This window comes from Doryrhamphus excisus, linkage group LG17, assembly GCF_037039965.1.
Source record: "Doryrhamphus excisus strain RoL-2023G ecotype Guam linkage group LG17, RoL_Dexc_Guam_v1.1, whole genome shotgun sequence".
Taxonomy (NCBI): Eukaryota; Metazoa; Chordata; class Actinopteri; order Syngnathiformes; family Syngnathidae; genus Doryrhamphus; species Doryrhamphus excisus.
In genome coordinates this window covers 18,370,914-18,395,738 of record NC_136373.1, presented here as the reverse complement: position 1 = coordinate 18,395,738, position 24,825 = coordinate 18,370,914, and the positions used below count along the sequence as shown (strand labels likewise).

At 45.4% G+C, this 24,825-nt stretch overlaps 3 protein-coding genes across 3 annotated transcripts; 1 reads left to right on the top strand and 2 right to left on the bottom strand.

Moving 5' to 3' along the window:
• Nucleotides 1–11: 11 nt before the first annotated feature.
• cnot3a (CCR4-NOT transcription complex, subunit 3a) lies at nt 12–19,481 on the bottom strand. Its single transcript, XM_078797989.1, has 18 exons — nt 19,337–19,481; nt 18,712–18,782; nt 18,538–18,605; nt 18,379–18,453; nt 18,203–18,292; nt 18,001–18,129; nt 17,830–17,925; nt 17,540–17,759; nt 15,639–15,772; nt 14,282–14,338; nt 13,120–14,038; nt 12,941–13,046; nt 12,724–12,865; nt 11,947–12,046; nt 11,587–11,782; nt 11,381–11,513; nt 11,180–11,305; nt 12–802 (listed from the first exon to the last, which is right to left on the bottom strand). Exons 2-18 carry the CDS (start codon nt 18,734–18,736, stop codon nt 704–706), a joined length of 2,715 nt encoding a protein of 904 aa, XP_078654115.1. The 5' UTR covers nt 18,737–18,782; nt 19,337–19,481; the 3' UTR covers nt 12–703.
• Nucleotides 19,482–20,138: 657 nt separating this feature from the next.
• Nucleotides 20,139–23,139, bottom strand: tfpt (TCF3 (E2A) fusion partner). The gene is made up of 7 exons (XM_058085722.2): nt 22,735–23,139; nt 22,502–22,657; nt 21,983–22,105; nt 21,838–21,908; nt 21,685–21,754; nt 21,446–21,607; nt 20,139–20,288 (listed from the first exon to the last, which is right to left on the bottom strand). Exons 2-7 carry the CDS (start codon nt 22,598–22,600, stop codon nt 20,214–20,216), a joined length of 600 nt encoding a protein of 199 aa, XP_057941705.2. The 5' UTR covers nt 22,601–22,657; nt 22,735–23,139; the 3' UTR covers nt 20,139–20,213.
• A 21-nt stretch (nt 23,140–23,160) lies between these two features.
• Nucleotides 23,161–24,346, top strand: ndufa3 (NADH:ubiquinone oxidoreductase subunit A3). Its single transcript, XM_058085725.2, has 4 exons — nt 23,161–23,222; nt 23,484–23,558; nt 23,624–23,701; nt 23,974–24,346. The coding sequence occupies exons 1-4, from the start codon at nt 23,174–23,176 to the stop codon at nt 24,063–24,065; spliced, it is 294 nt and encodes a 97-aa protein (XP_057941708.2). The 5' UTR covers nt 23,161–23,173; the 3' UTR covers nt 24,066–24,346.
• The last annotated feature ends 479 nt before the right edge of the window (nt 24,347–24,825 follow it).

Here is a 24,825-nt window from a genome sequence, read left to right as displayed (position 1 = left end):
TCAGAGACCAGTTCAATTGCATAGCAATTTAATCCATGTCCAATAAGGACGCTATCCCTGTCACAGGGAGAGGCCCTGTGGTCACTCTCCAAGCGCGTTGAATGGACCGCCACAAATATCAATCAAACATTGATAAACGCTCGCTATGTCCTAATGGTGACCACGTCCAACAGGCAACACAGGGTCTGGAAACAAGCTGGAGACGTAGCTCCCTGTCCTAGACCAGCAGATGACGCTAAATACAACATGGGCAGTTGAACAGTGAAGGTTTGTGGAAGGCTTCCAGGCTCTCGTTGGTCGGGCGGTACCAGAGATTAAAAACAAAAGATGAGAAACATGCATTTGGGGGGGGGGGGGGCTAGCATACCGAGTGTGCACACAAACAGGCACAAACCAACGCCTCGTGTTAGAACCCTCTCGGCTCAGGCAGAGCTCAGATGGGGAGTGGAGTGGGGGGGGGTCGTGGGGGAGCCCAGAGGCCTTTTTTTTTTTACCCTCCCCAACCCGGCAGTACTTAAGCGTGGAGGGCTTCAATGTGAGACGCGAGCCTAAACAGACGGCGGCCTCCCGTGTCGGGACAGGGTTTTCTACTACACATCACAATCTCTAGCCACAGTTTTTTGGGGGGGAGTTCAGTCTCGGAATGTCGACAGCAGTATGTTTTTGTCTCTCCGTGTCCTCGCCGGCCCCGCCTCGGGAGCGGTCACTGCAGGTCTCGGTCTTCCAGGTACCTGTACTCGAATGTGAAGCCCTCCTTCTTCCGCTGGCCCCATTTCTCGTAGTCAAAGTAAATGTAAGTGCCCTGCACACAAGAACAGCAGCAGTCATCGTCTCTTTAAAACATACATCCACACCAACATACACTATACATACACAGTTAGTTATTAAACTACTTAATACGCAGTTTGTATGGAAATAAACTACACAATATGTAGTTAAACTACATGGTACGTAGTTTGTATGTAGTTAAACTACGCGGTACGTAGTTTGTATGTAGTTAAACTACGCAGTACGTAGTTTGTGTGTAGTTAAACTACACAGTACGTAGTTTGTTTGTAGTTAAACAACACAGTATGTAGTTAAACTACACACCTCGTAGTTTGTATGTAGTTAAACTACGCAGTACGTAGTTTGTATGTAGTTAAACGTCACAATACGTAGTTTGTATGTAGTTAAACTACACAATATGTAGTTAAACTACACAGTATGTAGTTAAACTACACACCTCGTAGTTTGCATGTAGTTAAACTACACACCTCGTAGTTTGTATGTAGTTAAACGTCACACCTCGTAGTTTGTATGTAGTTAAACTACGCAGTATGTAGTTAAACTACGCAGCACGTAGTTTGTATGTAGTTAAACTGCGCAGTACGTAGTTTGTATGTAGTTAACTACGCAGTACGTAGTTTGTATGTAGTTAAACTACACAATATGTAGTTAAACTACACAATGCGTAGTAAAACTACACGCCTCGTAGTTTGTATGTAGTTAAACTACGCAGCATGTAGTTTGTATGTAGTTAAACTACGAAGCACGTAATTTGTATGTAGTTAAACTACGCAGCACGTAGTTTGTATGTAGTTAAACTACGCAGTACGTAGTTTGTATGTAGTTAAACTACACAGTACGTAGTTAAACTACACACCTCGTAGTTTGTACGTAGTTAAACTACGCAACATGTAGTTTGTATGTAGTTGAACTACGCAGTACGTAGTTTGTACGTAGTTAAACTACGCAGTACGTAGTTAAACTACACACCTCGTAGTCTGTATGTAGTTAAACTACGCAGTACGTAGTTTGTATGTAGTTAAACTACGAAGTACGTAGTTTGTATGTAGTTAAACTACACAATATGTAGTTGAACTACACAATACGTAGTTAAACTACACACCTCGTAGTTTGTATGTAGTTAAACTATGCAGTACGTAGTTTGTATGTAGTTAAACTACACACCTCGTAGTTTGTACGTAGTTAAACTACGCAGTACGTAGTTTGTATGTAGTTAAACTACGCAGTACGTAGTTTGTATGTAGTTAAACTACGCAGTACGTAGTTTGTATGTAGTTAAACTACACAATATGTAGTTAAACTACACAATGCGCAGTAAAACTACACACCTCGTAGTTTGTATGTAGTTAAACTACGCAGCATGTAGTTTGTATGTAGTTAAACTACGAAGCACGTAATTTGTATGTAGTTAAACTACGCAGCACGTAGTTTGTATGTAGTTAAACTACACAGTACATAGTTTGTATGTAGTTAAACTACACAGTACGTAGTTAAACTACACACCTCGTAGTTTGTACGTAGTTAAACTACGCAACATGTAGTTTGTATGTAGTTGAACTACGCAGTACGTAGTTTGTACGTAGTTAAACTACGCAGTACGTAGTTAAACTACGCAGTACGTAGTCTGTATGTAGTTAAACTACGAAGTACGTAGTTTGTATGTAGTTAAACTACACAATATGTAGTTGAACTACACAATACGTAGTTAAACTACACACCTCGTAGTTTGTATGTAGTTAAACTACGCAGTACGTAGTTTGTATGTAGTTAAACTACACACCTCGTAGTTTGTACGTAGTTAAACTACGCAACATGTAGTTTGTATGTAGTTGAACTACGCAGTACGTAGTTTGTACGTAGTTAAACTACGCAGTACGTAGTTTGTGTGTAGTTAAACTACGCAGTACGTAGTTAAACTACACACCTCGTAGTCTGTATGTAGTTAAACTACGAAGTACGTAGTTTGTATGTAGTTAAACTACACAATATGTAGTTAAACTACACAATACGTAGTTAAACTACACACCTCGTAGTTTGTGTGTAGTTAAACTACGCAGTACGTAGTTTGTATGTAGTTAAACTACACACCTCGTAGTTTGTATGTAGTTAAACTACACAGTACGTAGTTTGTATGTAGTTAAACTACGCAGCACGTAGTTTGTACGTGGTTAAACTACGCAGCACGTAGTTTGTATGTAGTTAAACTACAAAGCACGTAGTTTGTATGTAGTTAAACTACACAATATGTAGTTAAACTACACAATACGTAGTTAAACTACACACCTCGTAGTTTGTATGTAGTTAAACTACGCAGTACGTAGTTTGTATGTTGTTAAACTACGAAGCACGTAGTTTGTATGTAGTTAAACTATGCAGTATGGAGTTTCTATGTAGTTAAACTACGCAGTACGTAGTTTGTATGTAGTTAAACTACACAATACGTAGTTAACTACACACCTCGTAGTTTGTACGTAGTTAAACTACGCAGTACGTAGTTTGCATGTAGTTAAACCACACAATACGTAGTTAACTGCAAACCTCGTAGTTTGTATGTAGTTAAACTACGCAGTACGTAGTTTGTATGTAGTTAAACTACACACCTCGTAGTTTGTAAGTAGTTAAACTACGCAGTACGTAGTTTACTGCACACCTCGTAGTTTGTATGTAGTTAAACTACGCAGCGTGTAGTTTGTATGTAGTTAAACTACGCAGTATGTGGTTTGTATGTAGTTAAACTACGCAGTACGTAGTTTGTATGTGGTTAAACTACACAGTACGTAGTTTGTATGTAGTTAAACTACGCAGTATGTTGTTTGTGTGTAATTAAACTACACAATACGTAGTTAAACTACACAGTATGTAGGTAAACTACACAGTATGTAGTTGAACTACACACCTCGTAGTTTGTATGTAGTTAAACTACGCAGTACGTAGTTTGTATGTAGTTAAACTACACAATACGTAGTTAAACTACACAGCATGTAGTTAAACTACACAGCACATAGCTAAACTACAAACCTCGTAGTTCGTATGTAGTTAAACGATGCAGTACGTAGTTTGTATGTAGTTAAACTAAACAGCACGTAATTTGTATGTAGTTAAGCTACGCAGTTCGTGGTTTGTATGTAGTTAAACTACACAGTATGTACTTAAACTACACAATACGTAGTTAAACTACGCAGTACGTACGTTACTAACACACAAACATACATACATCATACCAACATGCTTGCTTCTAATGCACTTTTCTGGTTGAAAAAACAAGGGAAACCCCACACACACTCAACAGGGGGCTCAGGAGTACCCAAAAATGGCATAAAATGCCAAAACTTGAGGGTGTCAATTTTTGAAAAAAACGTAAGGGGTTAGTATGGCGTTTTTTTCAATTTTTTCAACGTGCTGATAATGCACTTTTCTGGTTGAAAAAACAAGGGAAACCCCTCACACACTCAACAGGGGGCTCAGGAGTACCTAAAAATGGCATAAAATGCCAAAACTTGAGGGTGTCAATTTTTGGAAAAAACGTAAGGGGTTAGTATGGCGTTTTTTTCAGTTTTTTCAACGTGCTGATAATGCACTTTTCTGGTTGAAAAAACAAGGGAAACCCCACACACACTCAACAGGGGGCTCAGGAGTACCCAAATATGGCATAAAATGCCAAAACTTGAGGGTGTCAATTTTTGAAAAAAACGTAAGGGGTTAGTATGGCGTTTTTTTCAATTTTTTCAACGTGCTTATAATGCACTTTTCTGGTTGAAAAAACAAGGGAAACCCCTCACACACTCAACAGGGGGCTCAGGAGTACCCAAAAATGGCATAAAATGCCAAAACTTGAGGGTGTCAATTTTTGAAAAAAACGTAAGGGGTTAGTATGGCGTTTTTTTTTATTTTTTCAACGTGCTGATAATGCACTTTTCTGGTTGAAAAAACAAGGGAAACCCCTCACACACTCAACAGGGGGCCCAGGAGTACCCAAAAATGGCATAAAATGCCAAAACTTGAGGGCGTCAATTTTTGAAAAAAACGTAAGGGGTTAGTATGGCGTTTTTTTCAATTTTTTCAACGTGCTGATAATGCACTTTTCTGGTTGAAAAAACAAGGGAAACCCCTCACACACTCAACAGGGGGCTCAGGAGTACCCAAATATGGCATAAAATGCAAAAATTTTAGGGCATCAATTTTTGAAAAAAACGTAAGGGGTTAGTATGGCGTTTTTTTCAATTTTTTCAACGTGCTTATAATGCACTTTTCTGGTTGAAAAAACAAGGGAAACCCCTCACACACTCAACAGGGGGCTCAGGAGTACCCAAAAATGGCATAAAATGCCAAAACTTGAGGGTGTCAATTTTTGAAAAAAACGTAAGGGGTTAGTATGGCGTTTTTTTCAATTTTTTCAACGTGCTGATAATGCACTTTTCTGGTTGAAAAAACAAGGGAAACCCCACACACACTCAACAGGGGGCCCAGGAGCACCCAAAAATGGCATAAAATGCCAAAACTTGAGGGTGTCAATTTTTGAAAAAAACGTAAGGGGTTAGTATGGCGTTTTTTTTTTTTTTTTCAACGTGCTGATAATGCTTTTTTCTGGTTGAAAAAACAAGGGAAACCCCTCACACACTCAACAGGGGGCCCAGGAGTACCCAAAAATGGCATAAAATGCCAAAACTTGAGGGCGTCAATTTTTGAAAAAAACGTAAGGGGTTAGTATGGCGTTTTTTTCAATTTTTTCAACGTGCTGATAATGCACTTTTCTGGTTGAAAAAACAAGGGAAACCCCACACACACTCAACAGAGGGCTCAGGAGTACCTAAAAATGGCATAAAATGCCAAAACTTGAGGGTGTCAATTTTTGGAAAAAACGTAAGGGGTTAGTATGGCGTTTTTTTCAGTTTTTTCAACGTGCTGATAATGCACTTTTCTGGTTGAAAAAACAAGGGAAACCCCACACACACTCAACAGGGGGCTCAGGAGTACCCAAATATGGCATAAAATGCCAAAACTTGAGGGTGTCAATTTTTGAAAAAAACGTAAGGGGTTAGTATGGCGTTTTTTTCAGTTTTTTCAACGTGCTGATAATGCACTTTTCTGGTTGAAAAAACAAGGGAAACCCCACACACACTCAACAGGGGGCTCAGGAGTACCCAAAAATGGCATATAATGCCAAAACTTGAGGGTGTCAATTTTTGAAAAAAACGTAAGGGGTTAGTATGGCGTTTTTTTCAATTTTTTCAACGTGCTGATAATGCACTTTTCTGGTTGAAAAAACAAGGGAAACCCCTCACACACTCAACAGGGGGCCCAGGAGTACCCAAAAATGGCATAAAATGCCAAAACTTGAGGGCGTCAATTTTTGAAAAAAACGTAAGGGGTTAGTATGGCGTTTTTTTCAATTTTTTCAACGTGCTGATAATGCACTTTTCTGGTTGAAAAAACAAGGGAAACCCCTCACACACTCAACAGGGGGCTCAGGAGTACCCAAATATGGCATAAAATGCCAAAACTTGAGGGTGTCAATTTTTGAAAAAAACGTAAGGGGTTAGTATGGCGTTTTTTTCAGTTTTTTCAACGTGCTGATAATGCACTTTTCTGGTTGAAAAAACAAGGGAAACCCCACACACACTCAACAGGGGGCCCAGGAGCACCCAAAAATGGCATAAAATGCCAAAACTTGAGGGTGTCAATTTTTGAAAAAAACGTAAGGGATTAGTATGGCGTTTTTTTCAATTTTTTCAACGTGCTGATAATGCACTTTTCTGGTTGAAAAAACATGGGAAACCCCTCACACACTCACCAGGGGGCTCAGGAGTACCCAAATATGGCATAAAATGCAAAAATTTTAGGGCATCAATTTTTGAAAAAAACGTAAGGGGTTAGTATGGCGTTTTTTTTTCAGTTTTTTTCAACGTGCTGATAATGCACTTTTCTGGTGAAAAAAACAAGGGAAACCCCACACACACTCAACAGGGGGCCCAGGAGCACCCAAAAATGGCATAAAATGCCAAAACTTGAGGGTGTCAATTTTTGAAAAAAACGTAAGGGGTTAGTATGGCGTTTTTTTCAATTTTTTCAACGTGCTGATAATGCACTTTTCTGGTTGAAAAAACAAGGGAAACCCCACACACACTCAACAGGGGGCCCAGGAGCACCCAAAAATGGCATAAAATGCCAAAACTTGAGGGTGTCAATTTTTGAAAAAAACGTAAGGGGTTAGTATGGCGTTTTTTTTTTATTTTTTCAACGTGCTGATAATGCACTTTTCTGGTTGAAAAAACAAGGGAAACCCCTCACACACTCAACAGAGGGCTCAGGAGTACCCAAAAATGGCATAAAATGCCAAAACTTGAGGGTGTCAATTTTTGAAAAAAACGTAAGGGGTTAGTATGGCGTTTTTTTCAGTTTTTTCTACGTGCTGATAATGCACTTTTCTGGTTGAAAAAACAAGGGAAACCCCTCACACACTCAACAGGGGGCTCAGGAGTACCCAAAAATGGCATAAAATGCCAAAACTTGAGGGTGTCAATTTTTGAAAAAAACGTAAGGGGTTAGTATGGCGGTTTTTTCAGTTTTTTCTACGTGCTGATAATGCACTTTTCTGGTTGAAAAAACAAGGGAAACCCCTCACACACTCAACAGGGGGCCCAGGAGTACCCAAAAATGGCATAAAATGCCAAAACTTGAGGGCGTCAATTTTTGAAAAAAACGTAAGGGGTTAGTATGGCGTTTTTTTCAGTTTTTTCAACGTGCTGATAATGCACTTTTCTGGTTGAAAAAACAAGGGAAACCCCTCACACACTCAACAGAGGGCTCAGGAGTACCCAAAAATGGCATAAAATGCCAAAACTTGAGGGTGTCAATTTTTGAAAAAAACGTAAGGGGTTAGTATGGCGTTTTTTTCAGTTTTTTCTACGTGCTGATAATGCACTTTTCTGGTTGAAAAAACAAGGGAAACCCCTCACACACTCAACAGAGGGCTCAGGAGTACCCAAAAATGGCATAAAATGCCAAAACTTGAGGGCGTCAATTTTTGAAAAAAAACGTAAGGGGTTAGTATGGCGTATTTTTTTTATTTTTTCAACGTGCTGATAATGCACTTTTCTGGTTGAAAAAACAAGGGAAACCCCACACACACTCAACAGGGGGCTCAGGAGTACCCAAATATGGCATAAAATGCCAAAACTTGAGGGTGTCAATTTTTGAAAAAAACGTAAGGGGTTAGTATGGCGTTTTTTTCAGTTTTTTCAACGTGCTGATAATGCACTTTTCTGGTTGAAAAAACAAGGGAAACCCCTCACACGCTCAACAGGGGGCCCAGGAGTACCCAAAAATGGCATAAAATGCCAAAACTTGAGGGTGTCAATTTTTGAAAAAAACGTAAGGGGTTAGTATGGCGTTTTTTTCAATTTTTTCAACGTGCTGATAATGCACTTTTCTGGTTGAAAAAACAAGGGAAACCCCTCACACGCTCAACAGGGGGCCCAGGAGTACCCAAAAATGGCATAAAATGCCAAAACTTGAGGGTGTCAATTTTTGAAAAAAACGTAAGGGGTTAGTATGGCGTTTTTTTTTTTTTTTCAACGTGCTGATAATGCACTTTTCTGGTTGAAAAAACAAGGGAAACCCCACACACGCTGAACAGGGGGCCCAGGAGCACCCAAAAATGGCATAAAATGCCAAAACTTGAGGGTGTCAATTTTTGAAAAAAACGTAAGGGGTTAGTATGGCGTTTTTTTCAATTTTTTCAACGTGCTGATAATGCACTTTTCTGGTTGAAAAAACAAGGGAAACCCCTCACACACTCAACAGGGGGCTCAGGAGTACCCAAAAATGGCATAAAATGCCAAAACTTGAGGGTGTCAATTTTTGAAAAAAACGTAAGGGGTTAGTATGGCGTTTTTTTCAGTTTTTTCAACGTGCTGATAATGCACTTTTCTGGTTGAAAAAACAAGGGAAACCCCACACACACTCAACAGGGGGCTCAGGAGTACCCAAAAATGGCATAAAATGCAAAAATTTTAGGGCATCAATTTTTGAAAAAAACGTAAGGGGTTAGTATGGCGTTTTTTTTTTTATTTTTTCAACGTGCTGATAATGCACTTTTCTGGTTGAAAAAACAAGGGAAACCCCTCACACACTCAACAGGGGGACCAGGAGCACCCAAAAATGGCATAAAATGGCAAAATTTTAGGGTGTCAATTTTTGACAAAAAACGTAAGGGGTTAGTATGGCATTTTTTCAACTTGCTTGTAATGCGCTTTTCTGCTAAAAAAAAAAAAAAAAAGAAGGGAACCCTCACACACACTCAACAGCGGCCCCAGGGAGCACCCAAAAATGGCATAAAATGCCAGAGTTTAGGGCGTATATACATATATACATCCATGCCAAGACACATACTATTATACTGTATATACATCCATACTAACATCATCCATACTAATACATACATACATCCATACCATCATACATCCATCCATACGCCCATACCAACATACATCCATACTATCATACCAACCAATATATAACATATGCCTACTGAAATACATCCATATTAACATATATACAGATACATACTAACATGCCAACATAGTACGTACAGACACTATACACGCATACACACAATGGTTGTATCCAAGCGTTCAATACAGGGGTCAGGGGTCAGTACACACGTGTAACCCAGCGGTACAGTACGCAGCCGTGTGATGTCATTGCATACACTTTGAGCCCAATGCAGACACTTTTTATCTGAAAGCGCTCAACTCAGGTATCAAACACTATGCTAAGGAGCTAAAGGTGTCTATTTTCATTTGACAGGCATGCATGCTAACATACGTACATAGCCCTCGTGTGTGGTGTGGTACTGTAAACTCAGAAGCAGGCACAGCACCGAGTCCACACTCTTGACAATGCATCATGACGTTGCCCATTTTAGTTTTGTTGGACCCGACAGCAGCATTTGATGCCGTGGATCATTGGACCCGCTTGTCTGGCCTCGGTGTGCTGGTATTCGTGGTACAGTACTGAAATGGTTTCAATCGTACCTGGCAAGTTTTTCTGTAAAGATTGGCGACCTGTTCTCCACTGCTACTCCTTTGTTGCGGGGTATGCCGCCAGGCTCCATACTGGGCCCTTTATTGTTTTCATTTTACATGCTGGCTCTGGGCTCCACCATAGCCAGGCACAGCCGAGCTTTTGACCAGCAAATCTACCTTCCTGGGCTCCCAAACAAAGGTGGTGCTCAACAAACCCAAACCCAGACATTAAAACCCAGCATGTTGCATTTGGTGATCTATCTAAGTGGAAATCTACTGTTCGGAATCCTGGGGTTATTTTTGATAACCGCTTCAAATTCGACAAGTAAACTGACAGCGTGGAATCACAGCTGATTGGTGGATACAGCATTAGGGGTGGGGGATATGGACCTTAGCATGTAGCATTCAGGTCAGTGGAGTCTTGTGTGAAAAGCTACAAACCTGAAGCCGTATCATGAGATACACTGGTCTCCAGGTACAAAGCGTAGTATTTCTATACTGGTAACAAAGTGGCTCATGGGATGTCAGCCTCGGCACGCATTGCTACCAAATCCTCAAACTGTGTCCCTCTTGCTTGTCATTAAGGAAGATGTAGTCACCCATGAACCAGATTTGGCCGCCCAACACACAATGCACCGGACCCTTATGCTTGCCCCCGTAGGTGGTGGGTCTACGAGGGCTACTAGAAAAAACAGCCAGATGCTGACAGGAAGTAGATAGGGTGAGGAGCTCAGCCATTACGGAGGGTCTCAGAGTCGAGCCGCTTCTCCTTCACATCGAGAGGAGTCAGTTGAGGTGGCTCGGGCATCTAGTCCGGATGCCTCCCGGACGCCTCCCTGGTGAGGTGTTCCGGGCATGCCCAGCCGGGAAAAGGCCCCGGGGCAGACCTAGGACACGCTGGAGGGATTTGTTGGCGTTTTAGTTCGCTAGGCCTGTGACCCGAGCGAGGATAAGCCCCACCCATAGACGATGGACGGATGGTTCGGGAGGCCTGTGACCCGAGCGAGGATAAGCCCCACCCATAGACGATGGACGGATGGTTCGGGAGGCCTGTGACCCGAGCGAGGATAAACCCCACCCATAGACGATGGACGGATGGTTCGGGAGAAGGCGGTTTTCTCGTCCGTCAGGATGGAGCGGTCGGCTGAGTAAATACTTCATTCTCCTCCTGCCGATGACGGCGCTGCATTCACATACATCCATTTCTGTTAGATTCTACATTTAAAGAGTAAATTCTGTTTTTATTGGCCCATTCAGTGTGTGTGTGTGTGTGTGTGTGTGTGTGTGTGTTGGGATGTCAAACCATCACCCAACACTCATACTCAAGCTGTTATGACGTGAGAGTGTTGGGTTCAAGTGTTCACCTGTTCAAACTCGTCGGTGATGGTCTTGGGCTCCTCGTGCCTCTGGAACCACATCATGTACTTGGTGTGAAACCTCCACGACTGCTTCTTCAGCGCCTTGGCAGACAGATACTGTGCCTTGGTGCCCTGAGGGAGGGGAGACGCGGGAGGATGAGGTGCTGGAGGAGACGTGACGGTGAGGACCATGGTTCTCCAGGTTACCTCCAGGTAGTAGAAGATGAAGAACAGTGTTTCAGTGGACAGTCGCTGGTAGAACTCGATGGAGTCTGAGTGGTGAGGAGGCATCTGGTGATGGAAGGGCAAGGTGGGGCACGGGTTCCTCATCAGGTATTGCCTTCAGAAGAAAAAGGAAGACAAAAGTCGTCAGTCGGTCTTCGGAATCTTTGCCGCCCACTCCGAGCCCTCACCTGATCCTCTCAGAGTCCGAGGGGTGCGGCATGTGCGTCCACGCCGACTCCTGCATGGCCTGCTGGTACAGCTGGTCTTTGGGGAGGGGGGTGGGGCCGAGCGGGCAGACGCCCAGCGAGGGCGGGATGCTGACCTCCGACACGGACGGCTGCGGGACGGCGGGCGTGCCGGGCGCCGTCGACGACGAGAAGATGTCTGCACAGGAAGAGCGAGTCAACAAGGCGTTCTCGCGGAGACGGGAGCAATGACACGGGTGGCGTCTGGCGGGATACGCCGTGGCGGTCTACGCCCAGTAAGTGGTATGTCAGGTGGTATCTAGCGCATGCACACAGGAGTTGAGAGTGAGGAAGCGTTCCGACCTCGCTCTGTCAGGTGCAGGTTGGGAATCTCGCCGTCCAGTCCTGATCCCAGGGCCGCCCGCTCAGCCATGGCCTTCAAGGAAATGAGAGGTTCGGGAGCCTGAGGAGAGAATGTGCGAGATGCTTTTTGTGTGGTGATAACCATAGAAGCATAAGTAGCCGCTGCAATGATTTGAGTGTAAAGCGGAGAATGCAACACGAGCCTCCATTTCACGGGTAAAGATGAAAACTAAGAAATACTCACATTATATCACAAATCTCACGTAGCAAAGACGTGCAGTAAACGACTACCAGTAAGAAGACTGTAAATAGTTAATAACGCCATGGCAAAAGCAGTAATACAGCAGGATAGAAAGTTGACTTTAATGATGTGAAGGTCGTTGACGGCAGAGGAAACCCTACGTAAGTAATAGTTCCTATGACTACATAGGACTGGAAAATGAAGTCTGATAAACGGCAGTAACACATCAGAACAGAACGTGTCGTTTAATGTGACACGCTAATTAACCGTAAGGCTGAAATGGTCCAGATGAGCAGAGTAACTGCAGTAAAGTAATACATGGGAAGAGAAGTGAGTGCGAGTGCAGGCCCCCGGGGGCCTAGTGTACTCGTATGCCAGTGAACATGCATGTTTAGTTTAGTGGGAGGAAGAACGGTAGCGTTCTAGAAGATGCTTGTTCTGGTGACGGTGTGCGTTGAGCTTAAAGAGGAGCAGGCTGTAATCTCAAGGCTTCACACGGAGGATTCTGCTAATCTATCATAGACGAGAGCTCTCACCTTGAGGCCCTCTGAGGCCTGCGTGTAGGAGTGGGGCCCATTGAGGAGGCTCCCTCCGCCGGGCGTGCTGTCCGAGAAGGAAGGCGACGGGGAGCTGGGGGGCAGGGTGATGGAGCTGATTAAACTGGGGCCGTTGTCCAACCTGCATGGGAAGAAAGCGCATGTTTTCCTCTCCTCCAGCGCTCGGCGAGCAGAGCGGGGGCGGCGGCGGACTCACGGCTGACTGGCTGAGGAGCTGAGCGACGAGGGCTGGCTGCTCTGAGACTGGCCGGGTGTGCTGAGAGCGGATTCTGTGGAACTTTCCGCCACCACGGCGCTGTAACCTGAGGGTGGGGGTACAACGTTGACAAAAGAGGACTTGCACCGAGTGCAAACGGGCCAAAATGCTCGACATACTTGTGCTTCCGTTTTGCTTGAGTCCGCTGGGGGGTCGGGCGGGTGCGGCACTGACCCCTCCGACCATCCCCACGCCGCCGCCATTGCCTCCCATCATGCCGACCACTCCGGGAGAAGCGCCGACGGAACTGGGGGGCACCTGAGAGGCGGCGGAGGGGGCGCTTTGACCGGAAACCAAACCCAAAATACTGCTGCTCAGCGAGCTGTGAGCCGGGCTGGAGCCCAGCAGGCCGAGTCCCGTCGCCGCCCCGTTGGTGGTGACTCCACTGGAGCCGGAGGTGGTGATGGAAGTGTTGCTCTCCACTGAAATGCTGGACGGCGTGGTGCTACTCAGACCCAAGCCGCCCGACGCCGCTGCCTGTGCGTAAGGGGCGGGCGTAGACCCTGAAATGAGCCCGGCCATCGTGCTTAGGGTATTGGGGTGGCCGCCGAGGCCCAAACCCGACATCTGGTTGGCACTGCTGGTCCCCGTGAGGCCACCTTTGCCCAAGCCCAATCCCAGCCCGAGTCCCAAGGCGGAGCCAGGGCTGGACCCAGACGGGGGTTGAGACAGGGAATTGGCAGCTGATGAAATGGGCGTGGTGGGCGTAGGCAGAGACGGGGCAGTGGATGCCGGGAGCAGGGCGCTGGGCGGACTGGGGGCGCTGTTTGAAGGTGCTGAGGGTTTCGACAGAGGCGGCTGCGGCTGTGATTGGTTCTGGGGTTGCTGCTGCGGCTGCTGCAGTGGAGGCGGATGCTGATGCTGATGCTGTTGCACGGCGCTGCTGAAGCTTCCTATCAGGCCGCTGCTCGTCGGAACCACAGGGACGCCTCCGACGACGCTCGCCATGGATACGAGGGATGAGGACGAGGAGGAGCCGGAGGTGGTGGAAGAAGAGAAGGAGGACAGCAGGGAGGGCGTGCCGTTTTTAACCGGCGACTGCAAACCAAAGAGCAGCAGATAGAAGCGTGTCAGATACACCACAGCAAAGACGGCACAGCACGGCAGCACACAACAGGAAAGCGTAGTGAGCGAGAGAGGCCCCCTCGTGGAGAGGACCACCAACCCAAGCAGAAGCCCCCAACTGCGGTCCCACAGACACACACAGCCTCGGCCACCGAGGTGAAGAGCGTCATACTAAAGCGTTCATCTACTGACACAGCACAGATGAGAGCCTCTCACCTGACTAACTTCACTGTCTGTCGACCGGCCCCTTTTCTTATCGTCCTCTGAGTTCTCCTATAGGAGGAGATACCTTCATGTGACAATCCACTTTTTGGGGGAAAAAGCTTTTGAGTCAGCACACCAGCCAGTGGATTAGAACACAACGGGGGCTTGTGGGAGGGGTCGGCGGGTGCAGAACTCAAACAGAGGGAATGTGCATCACTCAAGTCTACACTTAAACACCATATTTCCTCAGAGTGTGGCCATCTACTGGAGTGCACAAGGCGGACTTGGGTACACGCTACAGGTGTCACCACATTAAAACACAGCCATATTTATAGATTTCTCCTTTAGGGAAGAGCTATTCAGTGAATGAGCAAGACTGAATGATATACGCCGTTTATGGAAGTGGCAGTGTGCCAGGCACCGAACCAGGGTGTACCCCGCCTCTTTCCCAAAGTCAGCTGGGATGGGCTCCTGCATACCCCGGCGAGCCTCGTGAGGATGGACCGGGACTTGACAAGTTGGTTGACAAAATCGGGACAGACAGTCGTCCCTCGCCATTTCTAACATGGCTCCCCCAAAAGGGAATGAAGTGGCTGTTCCCAAGTTCTATATGTGGTATTGTGGTACTAGGCATCAGTCCTGTTGGGGGCCATGGCGGTACTGCACGGAGACCAGCTGCTGAGCCAGCAGGTGCCATGGCTGAGATGAAGTGGAAAATAAAAAAAAGGTTCTCCTCTCTTTCTGTGTGGAAGTGGTAAGTTTTTGGCTACTTTGTCCTTCCTCCCCCACTGGGTTTTAAACGCATTAAGTGTAGAATAAATACATTGGAGAGGCTAAGTAGTTAGTTTGGTAGCTTGCTATGCTAGCGGCAGTCTGTCTTGTGTTCCTGCAGTGATCCGTAGCCTGCGCAATGTGATGTCATCAAAGAACAGGAGCGTTTGAGTGTTATTTCATGTCTTTCATTCAGGGCTCCAATATTAGAAATGTATTAAGAAGAGGTTATATATGTTCTATATATATATATACATATATATATATATATATGTTCTAACTGTGACAATATTCAGTTTATTAAAACTTCATCCTACTCCACTCGTAGCGGTCAGCTATGGAACCAATTCATCACTACTGTTGAGTTATTTTCAAGTCAATCTCTTTCAACTTCAGCTTTACAGATGCAGGCAGCGTGTTGTGGTAAAACATGCATAATAATAATAATAATAATAATAATAATAATGACTTCCACCTGCATTTACACTCCAGGCAGGATGACCACCCTTTGAGGAAATACAGTATGTATCTTCTGTATGTGTGGCAAAAACAAGCGCAATCGTTTGCATCCAAAAAGGCAAAAAAAGAAAAGACTCACGGCAGCGCAAGTGGCCGGCGATGGAGGGATGGGAGACGAGGAGGTGGTGGAAGTGGGAGTGCTGCTGGAGTGGAGATACATCTCATCTTCCACGTTGCCTTGACCTGATGGGGAGGTTGCCACTAACGCTGCGGCTGGAACACACGCACATGCACACACACACACACACACACACACACACACAAAGCCACAAGTCACTCCAAAGTGCTGCGTTACGTACACATGACGACACCCCCGCCATATCAAATATGCCACAAGGTGGCCACCCTTTGGACACCCTTGCTTTTAACACTGGAGCAACCACAACTATGCAGCTTGTTAGCTTCCTTTGTAGTGAGAGAACCATGGTAATTAAAGAGAAAAGAGCGTTTCAGTTAGAACTAATTGAGGTGTTCCAACAGACATTTTCTTAGCAATAACGTCTGCTTCTCAGGACCAACACAGATAAGCAATGACTATTGAAATGACATGCAAGTGTAGTCTGAGCACGGCTAGCTGCAGGGAAGAACGAGCCCAATAAATTTGGATTTGACAAACTGGACCTGCAGATCTTAAAACACGCAATAAAGCGTGGCTGCAGCGTCAAAAAAGCAACATGTTCGTATCTTCCATGACGGTGGCGGGCTGGTCATATAGCGCCATTGCTCCATGGTTCCCAATCAGGTCCTGTCAACTATTTGGCGATAGGAACAAGCCCTGGGCATGGTAGTGGGATGCTTTTTCCCCTCATCGTGCTAGCATGTGAAATGCCTTCCTCTGAAAGGGCCAAGGTTTGTTTACAAGTGAGCTCAGGGAAAGGTAATGGTGAAACGGTCAGACATACTTTAGCTAGCTTAATCCACTGAAGAGGATCTTTAAGTGGGTGAGCATCAAGCAACACCGAACCCACAGTGAAACCAACGGGGGGTACTAAACAGACGACCAACTACAGTCAGGGTGCAAACACAACATGTACCAGGTGTACCAGGTGACTACTACGGGCCCCAAACCGTCCACTAGGGGTGCAACAAGGCGATACATCAGATTGAGTATACGAGGAGCCAAATGAGGTGGCTCGGGCATCTGGTCAGGATGCCTCCTGGATGCCTGCAACCTGACCTCAGATAAGCCGGCGAAGACTGATGGATGGAGATGAGATTTTAACAAAATGATAAAATAAATATATATGACGATCCACTCATCCATTCATCATTTCTACCATGTTACTCTTCTGCAGGCTGTGTGTATGCTAGTGGCCCCGCCTCCACCCACAAAGACAAAGAGACTGTATGACAGAAGGGCTCAATCCGTTCATGCCATTGTTCTATGGATCAAATGCGGCAAGGTGCTGAAACTGATGCAGTGACCCCTCTCTTTGGCGTCATCTTGTGATTGAAGTCAAAACTAGAATCATCACACCAATATGAGAAATGACAACGTATTGATAAATCCTATAACACTAAAAATAGCTCTGATAACTTTTTTTTTTAAGTTCCAATGTGGTGAGATGACCCAGTGCAAATCAAGCGCTCCTTTCCTACAGCTCAGCTGTAAACAAGCCAGCTGCACCGAAAGCACCAGGATGGGAGAAAAAATAGAAAAACAAGAAGCTCCAACACAGCAAAGCTAATCAGCCACCCGCAACGCCAGCATGGCTAAGACGCCTGGGCTTGTTCCTATCGTTCGTGTTTAGAAAGAGACGACCCGAGGGCTGAAGCCATCTGTGATAGGATGGGCTGGACGACCAGGGGAGATACGGGCTGCTGGCGGCCAAAACGTTATCAGCATCGGCCTTGAGAAGATATCTTGGTTTACAAAAAACGGAGGTGCATCCCGACTCAGCGCATTTAAAGGTCAAAGTGCGTAGCGTGTACAGAAACGGCGTCCACGTCGCCGGGCCTGCCATCACATGCTCTACTCACGGATGTCTTCCAGGTCCAAGTCGTCATACAGGAACTCGTTCTCTTCAAAATCCGGGTCTTGAGAAGAATCGATGTAGTACTCCACGTCATCTTTGATCTTCTGTATGGCGTCCACCGGCACCGAGTCGTTGTCCAGCATGCGTAAAATGGTCTCCAACATGCGGATGTGGAATCGATGCCTCTCGATCAGGCGCTTGAGCTCGTCGATTCGATCCTGCTTCTGCGTGACGCACAGGAGGAGATGGATGAGCTCGGGAGTGGAAAGGGGGCGTGGCTAGAGTGGGACTGACCTCTTTGTCGCCCTTCTTCTTTCGCGTTTGAACCGAAAGGGACTCCACCTCGCTTTCAAACTGATCCACCTGCATGTTTAGCGTGTCTATCGTATTCTAGGGGAGGAGAGAACAAGAAGTGAAACAAAGAACATTTTCAGCATCCAAGATTGTCCATGTCAGCTGCATTACCGTTAGCCATTGGCCCGTCTCCTCCTTTTCCCTCTGAGCTGGATCTACTTTTTGAGCCAGTCCTAAGCCTTCTTTGGAGTAGGCCTTTGTTTTTGTTTCCCGCTCCACCACTTTGAACCGCTCCATTTGCTACAAAGGAGGGGCGGAACGTCAGGAAGATGAACACATCTTCGATACTCCACTGAGATAAAACGAGGCGTACCGTCTCGATGAGCTTGCGGTTCTCCACGAGCTGCCGTTTGTCTTTGATCTCATTGGAGGCGACCCAAGTCTTTATCTGATCTCTCAGTCGCTGCAAAGACCAGGAGACGTCAGAAGCACGCTTGAGGACGGCAGGACACGATGGACATGATATGGACGGCAGCTCATTCACCATACCTGTAACTTTTTAATCTCTTTCTTGAGGTCAGCCTCATATTTCTCCTTCTGGTTGGCGTTGGCCGCATTGTGAAGCTGGAATCAAACCATCACGTTATGCTCTGCTTTGTTTTAGGGATTGGAAAAAGACAAAAGTTGCACGAGAGACAAAATTCTCACCTTTTGCCAAATATCTTCAAACTGTTCTACACCTTCAGCTACTTTTTTCAAACATCTGTCAATCTCACCTGTGAAGAGGGGGATGGGATAAAGGCGTCAATGCCATCCTCATCACTTCAATGCTCCAAGATGCCATTGGATGTTGGCAACTCAAGGCACTTTTCCCAGCCTTACCTTGAAGTTTTCTCTTGTCAGCCATGGCTCTGACTACGACGATGTCCACATTCCGTCTGTCACAAAGTTAGCTATGTAGCAGGGGGGGGATACAACACACAGCTCATGGCATCAAACAAAACCAATGCAACAGACCTGCTGCATCGTCCACAGTCTTAACTGGCGTCAACGTGAATGTTATGCATGTTAGCTACACGGATTCCAATGGCTTCCCAACCGCAAGCACCACGCGTTTGCTCTTGTAACTGTAACAGATCTTGCCTGGATGTACACTGGGACTGCTATGCTTGTCAGCTAGCCACCGAGCCGGCTAACGTTAGCGGGCTAAAGCTCGTCCACCTCGCTCGATTAGCTCTCGGCTGCCTCTACAATTAGCGCGGTGCATATCGCCGTGATGGAGAGCACGCCCATGCGGTGTTACCTGCACCGCTTTCGTACAGCGGCTGTGCGTTGGGAAGTGCACAATTCTATCGGCGAGCATTTACACCGTCAACCTGCTAGCTAATTTGTCTCTCTGGCTAGCTAAGGCTAAAGATGCTAGCTAGCTGCTCAGCTAGCCAAATTGAGGAAAATGGGAAACTGGGTCGAGCCGACTAGGAAGATTCACATTTTTTACGACATTTACCTATGATATGGGCTTTCGTTTTTCTTTTTTCAATAACAGCCAAAACTTATTCCACAAAGTCTTCTTTACTTCCAAATTGGGTTTTCTTTCCGACAAGCTCGTTCAATGTAATATAGCTGAAGATGGACGGTAGCTAAGATCCCACCTCCGCATTAGGAGCCCGCCCTAAATCGGAATTGTGGCCTCTGGTTGGATGACGCTGTTGTCTGTCAACGACACACTTCCGCTGGGATGAGGAGCAGCCATTGGCTCAGCTGGTGAAAGCTCATGACCCCCGGTGCACTAATGCTGCCTTTTAATGTTGCTTTTAGACAATGGATGAGGATTTTTAATCCATGTCTCTGATGGACCTCGGAGAATATAATCCCATTGTTTGTAATAATATGACTGCAGGTAGAAAGAACGGGATACAATTTAAACAGTCAATTCCACACAGTCGACTAATAGGTGTTACAAATTAATTCAATTACTTACATTCTCTAGTAGATATGGTTCACAAAATCAAATAACCACCAGTCCATCTGATGTAGTCTGCCGCTACCGGTCCGTCCACGATGAAACTTGTCATTCCAACTCCGTACAGCAGATGGCAGCATAACACTTCGTACGTCAACGTCATGGGTGTCACGAGACCAGATGATAAACACATTTACCTTTACATGATAGGTTAAATATGGCTGGTTGGCAGTTGTAATGTCACAACATCGCCACAAGATGGCGGACAAAGACCGTACAGTAGAATGCATTAGTAAAAAGGTTTAGGTTTGCACATGAATCCTCTTATTTTGTGACATGTTATGTTATAAAATATCCAAAAGGAAACAGTAACATTGTCCAAGTAAAAAGCATCCATGACGCAAGCAGAAAGGGGCAGTGGTCAGTGTGATAGCGAGGTCGGACTGGGAATTTCTCCAAACTGTGCGTCTGCCAGCGCTGACATGTCTGCTTCGGTCTGCAAAAAGAACAACTTCAATCAGTTGGCCTGCTTTAAAAAAAAAAAAAAAAACAGTCAATAATCACAGCATAGGTCAGCAATAGTCAACTACATTGTCCTCAATGAAGTTTTATATTAAAACACCAGGAACTATCTTTCCGCTGGTCCAACATCCCACATGACGGAAGTCATAATATGCTTCTAAAAAGGACCTGCTGTCATAGGAAGGCTGTGCTCTTTTTAAAGACAAAACGCACATCAAAGATCACATATATGGTCAGGGGCACTCTGCGGTGGTTTTTAAGGTCCAACTGGAAAACTAGCCAAAAAATCCTTTACATGACAGAGGCACCTTGCTCTTCAAAAACCAACTGCAAAAATGCCAGTCAAAGATCCTTTGTGACAGACAAGAGTGCTCTGTTGTTTTTAAGGACCTGCTGCAAGAACTCAAATCAAAGATGTTTTATGTCACACAAACAGTTTGCTGTTCCAAAAAGGTAGTCAACACAGGCAGGAGTTGATGTGCTGTTTGATCATCTATATGACAAGAGCACTCTGCTGTTTTAATAGTCTATTGCAACACTACTGGAGAAAAGATCATCTATATGACAAGAGCACTCTGTTGTTTTAATAGTCTATTGCAACACTACTGGAGAAAAGATCATCTATATGACAAGAGCACTCTGTTTTAATAGTCTATTGCAACACTACTGGAGAAAAGATCATCTATATGACAAGAGCACTCTGCTGTTTTAATAGTCTATTACAACACTACTGGAGAAAAGATCATCTATATGACAGGAGCGCTCTGCTGTTTCAATAGTCTATTGTAACAACAGTGGAGAAAAGGTCATCTATACGACAGGAGTGCTCTGCTGTTTCAATAGTCTATTGCAACAACGCTAGAGAAAAGATCATCTATACGACAGGAGTGCGCTTCTGTTTCAATAGTCTATTGCAACAACAGTGGAGAAAAGATCATCTATACAACAGGAGTGCGCTTCTGTTTTAATAGTCTATTGCAACAACGCCAGAGAAAAGATCATTTATATGACAGGAGCTCTCTGACAGGAACGCTATGCTCTTTTTAAAGGACCCACTGCAAAATATGTGAGGCAAAGATCCTCTATAAAAAAAAAAAAAAGAGGAGCACTATGCTGTTTTTAAGAACCTACTGGATGATCTTTGTCCTTGTCTTGCCTTGGCGTGACATGTCTTCTCTTCTTGGAGGCGGGAGGGGGATGGAAGGCAGGAGATGAGGTGGTCGAACCAGACGCGCCGTTGATGACATCATCAGCAGAGCCGGCGGCGGGATCCGAAGGGGCTCCGGGCTCATCCTGGAAGAAAGGCAAGTCCGAGCGTGTGGCGGCGGCAGCAGCGGCGGCGTGAAGATGCTTTCACAGTATCATCTCACCTCCAGCAGCACGGTGAGCTGAGCGTTCCTGTAGTCATCTCCGTGAGCGTCCAGGGTCTTCATGAGGAACCTGCAGGATTTAGAAAGTGCTAAAAAGAGAGGCACGTGCTGTAGCGCTGTCGCCGAAAATCAACCCTGGACGCAGGTTCCTACCGCCGTTCTTTCTTCAAACGCCGCGTCAGTCTTTGGACCTGATGAAGGCGACCCAGGATCTTCTGATTCACCTGCATGGGATGTTTCCACATGAACGGGTCCATCTTAAACTAGCACTCAGCAGATATGAAGAACTGGCAGACACCTGTTCGATCTCCTTGCATCGTCTGCTGAGAGTGGCATATTTCCGCTTGTCCAGCGCTCTTCTCTCTGCGTCCTCTGGGGCGGCGCTCTCCAGCAGCTCCCCGCCACTCGGACCCAACTCCACCTGAAGAAGACAAGAATCCTTTGATGCAAGTACGAGATTTCCTCATCATGTGGTCACCTCCTCATGCACTCTTTCTAAGCAGAGCTTCGAAAAACACAAAAACAAATGGGAGGGAGTGTAAATGTGACTATAGGGGTGTTATTTCATGTCCAGAGGGCTCTAATGTTAAACCCATATTTAGGAGGCCAAAAAACATTTCCTATGTCTAATTTTCTCTTATTATGTCGACTATATTGAGGAATAGGAGTGTAAAGGTGACTATAGGGGTGTTATTTCATGTCTAGAGGGCTCCTTCTATGCTCCGAGTATAAAGATGTTTCATTTATAAGTAAGGAAGCCTGTTTTGGGAGAATTCATGCATGACGGTCGGGCCTGGAACACCCATCTTGACTTTACCTCTCCAGGTCCCAGCTCGACACCGCCAGGCTCCAGTTCAGCTTCCAGAATGTGCCCCCCAAACAGAGGGGGGAGGGCCAAACCAGAGAAGTCTTCCATTTTCTGCAACGCACGTCCCCTGCATGCAGTGCGGGCCGGCGCCTGTGGCTTCGGTAGCTACCAGACAAAAAGCAGGGCGAAAGTTAACCCGCGCTAGTATGGCAAAGAGATGTTACAAAGCATCAGCAGCTTACCGGAGCGAAGGGAGCTTAACACTCAGCCAACCCAATCTTAGAGGCCGACACGGCACTTCTTGCACGCCCGGTCCCCAACAGCCAACCCCGCTGCAAATCAAAAAATCCCGGCTGCGAGACCCTGAAATCACACCGGCACCGCCTCGCAATCAAGCCCGAACAGCTGATGCCAATTCGGGTGGAAGCTCACAACACTGCCACACTTCAAATTGACGTTCAGTCAAAGCCACCGAAGCACACTAATGCCTTCAAAATTCATCAAAAAAGTCAAAAAGACATTATATAACACTAACTTCAATGACTTTGTGCCTGCGTACACCCAAAAGTAAATAAATCAACAGTCATTGTGCCTCTTCATTCTCGTCCCCCGCTCTGCGACTGTTTACAAGCAATGGGCGCAGGAAGAATACGTCACCCATCCAAAAGGACTACACTTCCCATGAGCCTCCACAGCTCGCCTGCTTCAACGTCACACACCAACATGGCGGGTGCGTTTATGTCTCTTCTTCTTCGACACATTTAAGCGTTTGAATGAACATGATAAGATTGATGGACTTTGTAATAATAATTTGTGTTCAAACCAGCTAAACGTGACGTTTTTGTTGAAGTATTGCTACTGGCGGTCGGTTTAAAACGAGCGTGACCTTGGATGCGAGGCTAACATCGGCTAAACGGGTTAGCTTACCGTGGATGTGCTGCACAATAGCAGGTGTCGTGATCTTAAACGACTTTTGTCTGTTTTTGTTTAGGGTTTGCAGCCTTTTTGAAAAATGCCTGGAATAAGGAGCCCGTCATCGTGGTCTCATGCGGCATAGGACTGTTGGGTAAATAAGACTTGTCTTGCGCCCGTGTTTACACTATGTGTTGATGATAATGTTTCCCTTTTCAGGTCTGGCTCTTCCCTTAATAAGCCCTTTCACAAAGTATTCTGGAATGATCAATGCGGCCGTGCCATACAACTACCCAGGTAAAGTCTGTGTTTAAGTCATGCTCAAGTCGTGGTTTTTCTAAAGTGACGTCACGGCCAAAGCAGTGTGATATAGCGCCACCCTGTGGAATATTCACAATGAATCCGCATCAGTTGATCATCAGCATTGTTGATATGCAGCTCATATTATGAAACTGGAGTGCTGTTTGCGTGTTTTCATTACATGCATTAATGACCTGTTTCGTAAAAAGATTTAAAGTTTCGTGAAGTTAAAAGATTTCAACCCTTTCCTTCTTTGGTGTCCTTTGCAGTTCCGGTGCGGGATGACGGAAACATGCCCGACATTCCTGCACACCCGTCTGACCCTCAAGGAAACAACCTGCAGTGGCTTAAAGATCTCTAACCTTCACAACGTCTCCTGTCGCTGGTGTCCGTCAAATGTCTCCTAGTAAAGATTATTTCAATGAAAATGTTTCCGGGTTGCTCTCCTGTCCTAAAAATTTGATTTACTTTCAGCACGACTGATCCCTTTAAGGGAGGTTTATGCTTTATGCAATCTTTGATAGGATTAGGATTTTCGCCCGCATGGGAACAGAAGAAGTCTCACTATGTGACATTTTGGGATTATGATGCAAAAACAAAGAAAACCAGACGGACAGTTCCTTCGTAGATTGTTTTTTTTTTAATCACACAGAATGTCAATATTCATTGTTAGGAAGCCATGCAGCCTCACATGCTCACGTGCACGTTGGTGCGTGGTGTTAAAACGTTGACTTTGGTAGTAGATGTTTTCCACGTGTGTAGTCGGCTGTTCAATTGTTTTCTCTTGCAGCACTAAACAAATGGGAATTATAAAAACTGCTCCAAAAGATCCTGTGCAATAAACCTGTGACGTAATAAACATGGAGAACTTCTGGTTTGTATTACCCTGATTTTGTACTTGATCTGCGTAGCTTGTCTTCAACGTGCTAATGATCATGCCTCAAGTAGACCGTGTGTTTGCGTGATGGTCAATCAAATAGTTTATTCTTTGGGGAAACATCAAATCCTGCTACCAAAGCCAAGGTCACACAACTGGCATGTTAGGCCACTGGAATGCATTGGAGGACATCTTTAACGATGAGGGGACTAACAATCACATCCTAAACACAGCTTCCAAGCTG

Excerpts from the sequence above, each read along its gene's own strand:
- cnot3a (XM_078797989.1), bottom strand. The coding sequence starts at position 18,736 with ATGGCTGACAAGAGAAAACTTCAAG. Across the intron at positions 14,039-14,281 it reads CAGACAGTGAAGTTAGTCAG|TCGCCGGTTAAAAACGGCAC; the intron begins GTGAGAGGCTCT and ends TTTGGTTTGCAG. Across the intron at positions 13,047-13,119 it reads CAAGCAAAACGGAAGCACAA|GTTACAGCGCCGTGGTGGCG; the intron begins GTATGTCGAGCA and ends CCCCACCCTCAG.
- tfpt (XM_058085722.2), bottom strand. The coding sequence starts at position 22,600 with ATGGAAGACTTCTCTGGTTTGGCCCTCCCCCCTCTGTTTGGGGGGCAC. Across the intron at positions 21,909-21,982 it reads GATGCAAGGAGATCGAACAG|GTGAATCAGAAGATCCTGGG; the intron begins GTGTCTGCCAGT and ends CATCCCATGCAG. Across the intron at positions 21,608-21,684 it reads AGCTCACCGTGCTGCTGGAG|GATGAGCCCGGAGCCCCTTC; the intron begins GTGAGATGATAC and ends CCTTTCTTCCAG.
- ndufa3 (XM_058085725.2), top strand. The coding sequence starts at position 23,174 with ATGAGCCTCCACAGCTCGCCTGCTTCAACGTCACACACCAACATGGCG. Across the intron at positions 23,223-23,483 it reads GTCACACACCAACATGGCGG|GGTTTGCAGCCTTTTTGAAA; the intron begins GTGCGTTTATGT and ends GTTTTTGTTTAG. Across the intron at positions 23,702-23,973 it reads CGTGCCATACAACTACCCAG|TTCCGGTGCGGGATGACGGA; the intron begins GTAAAGTCTGTG and ends TGTCCTTTGCAG.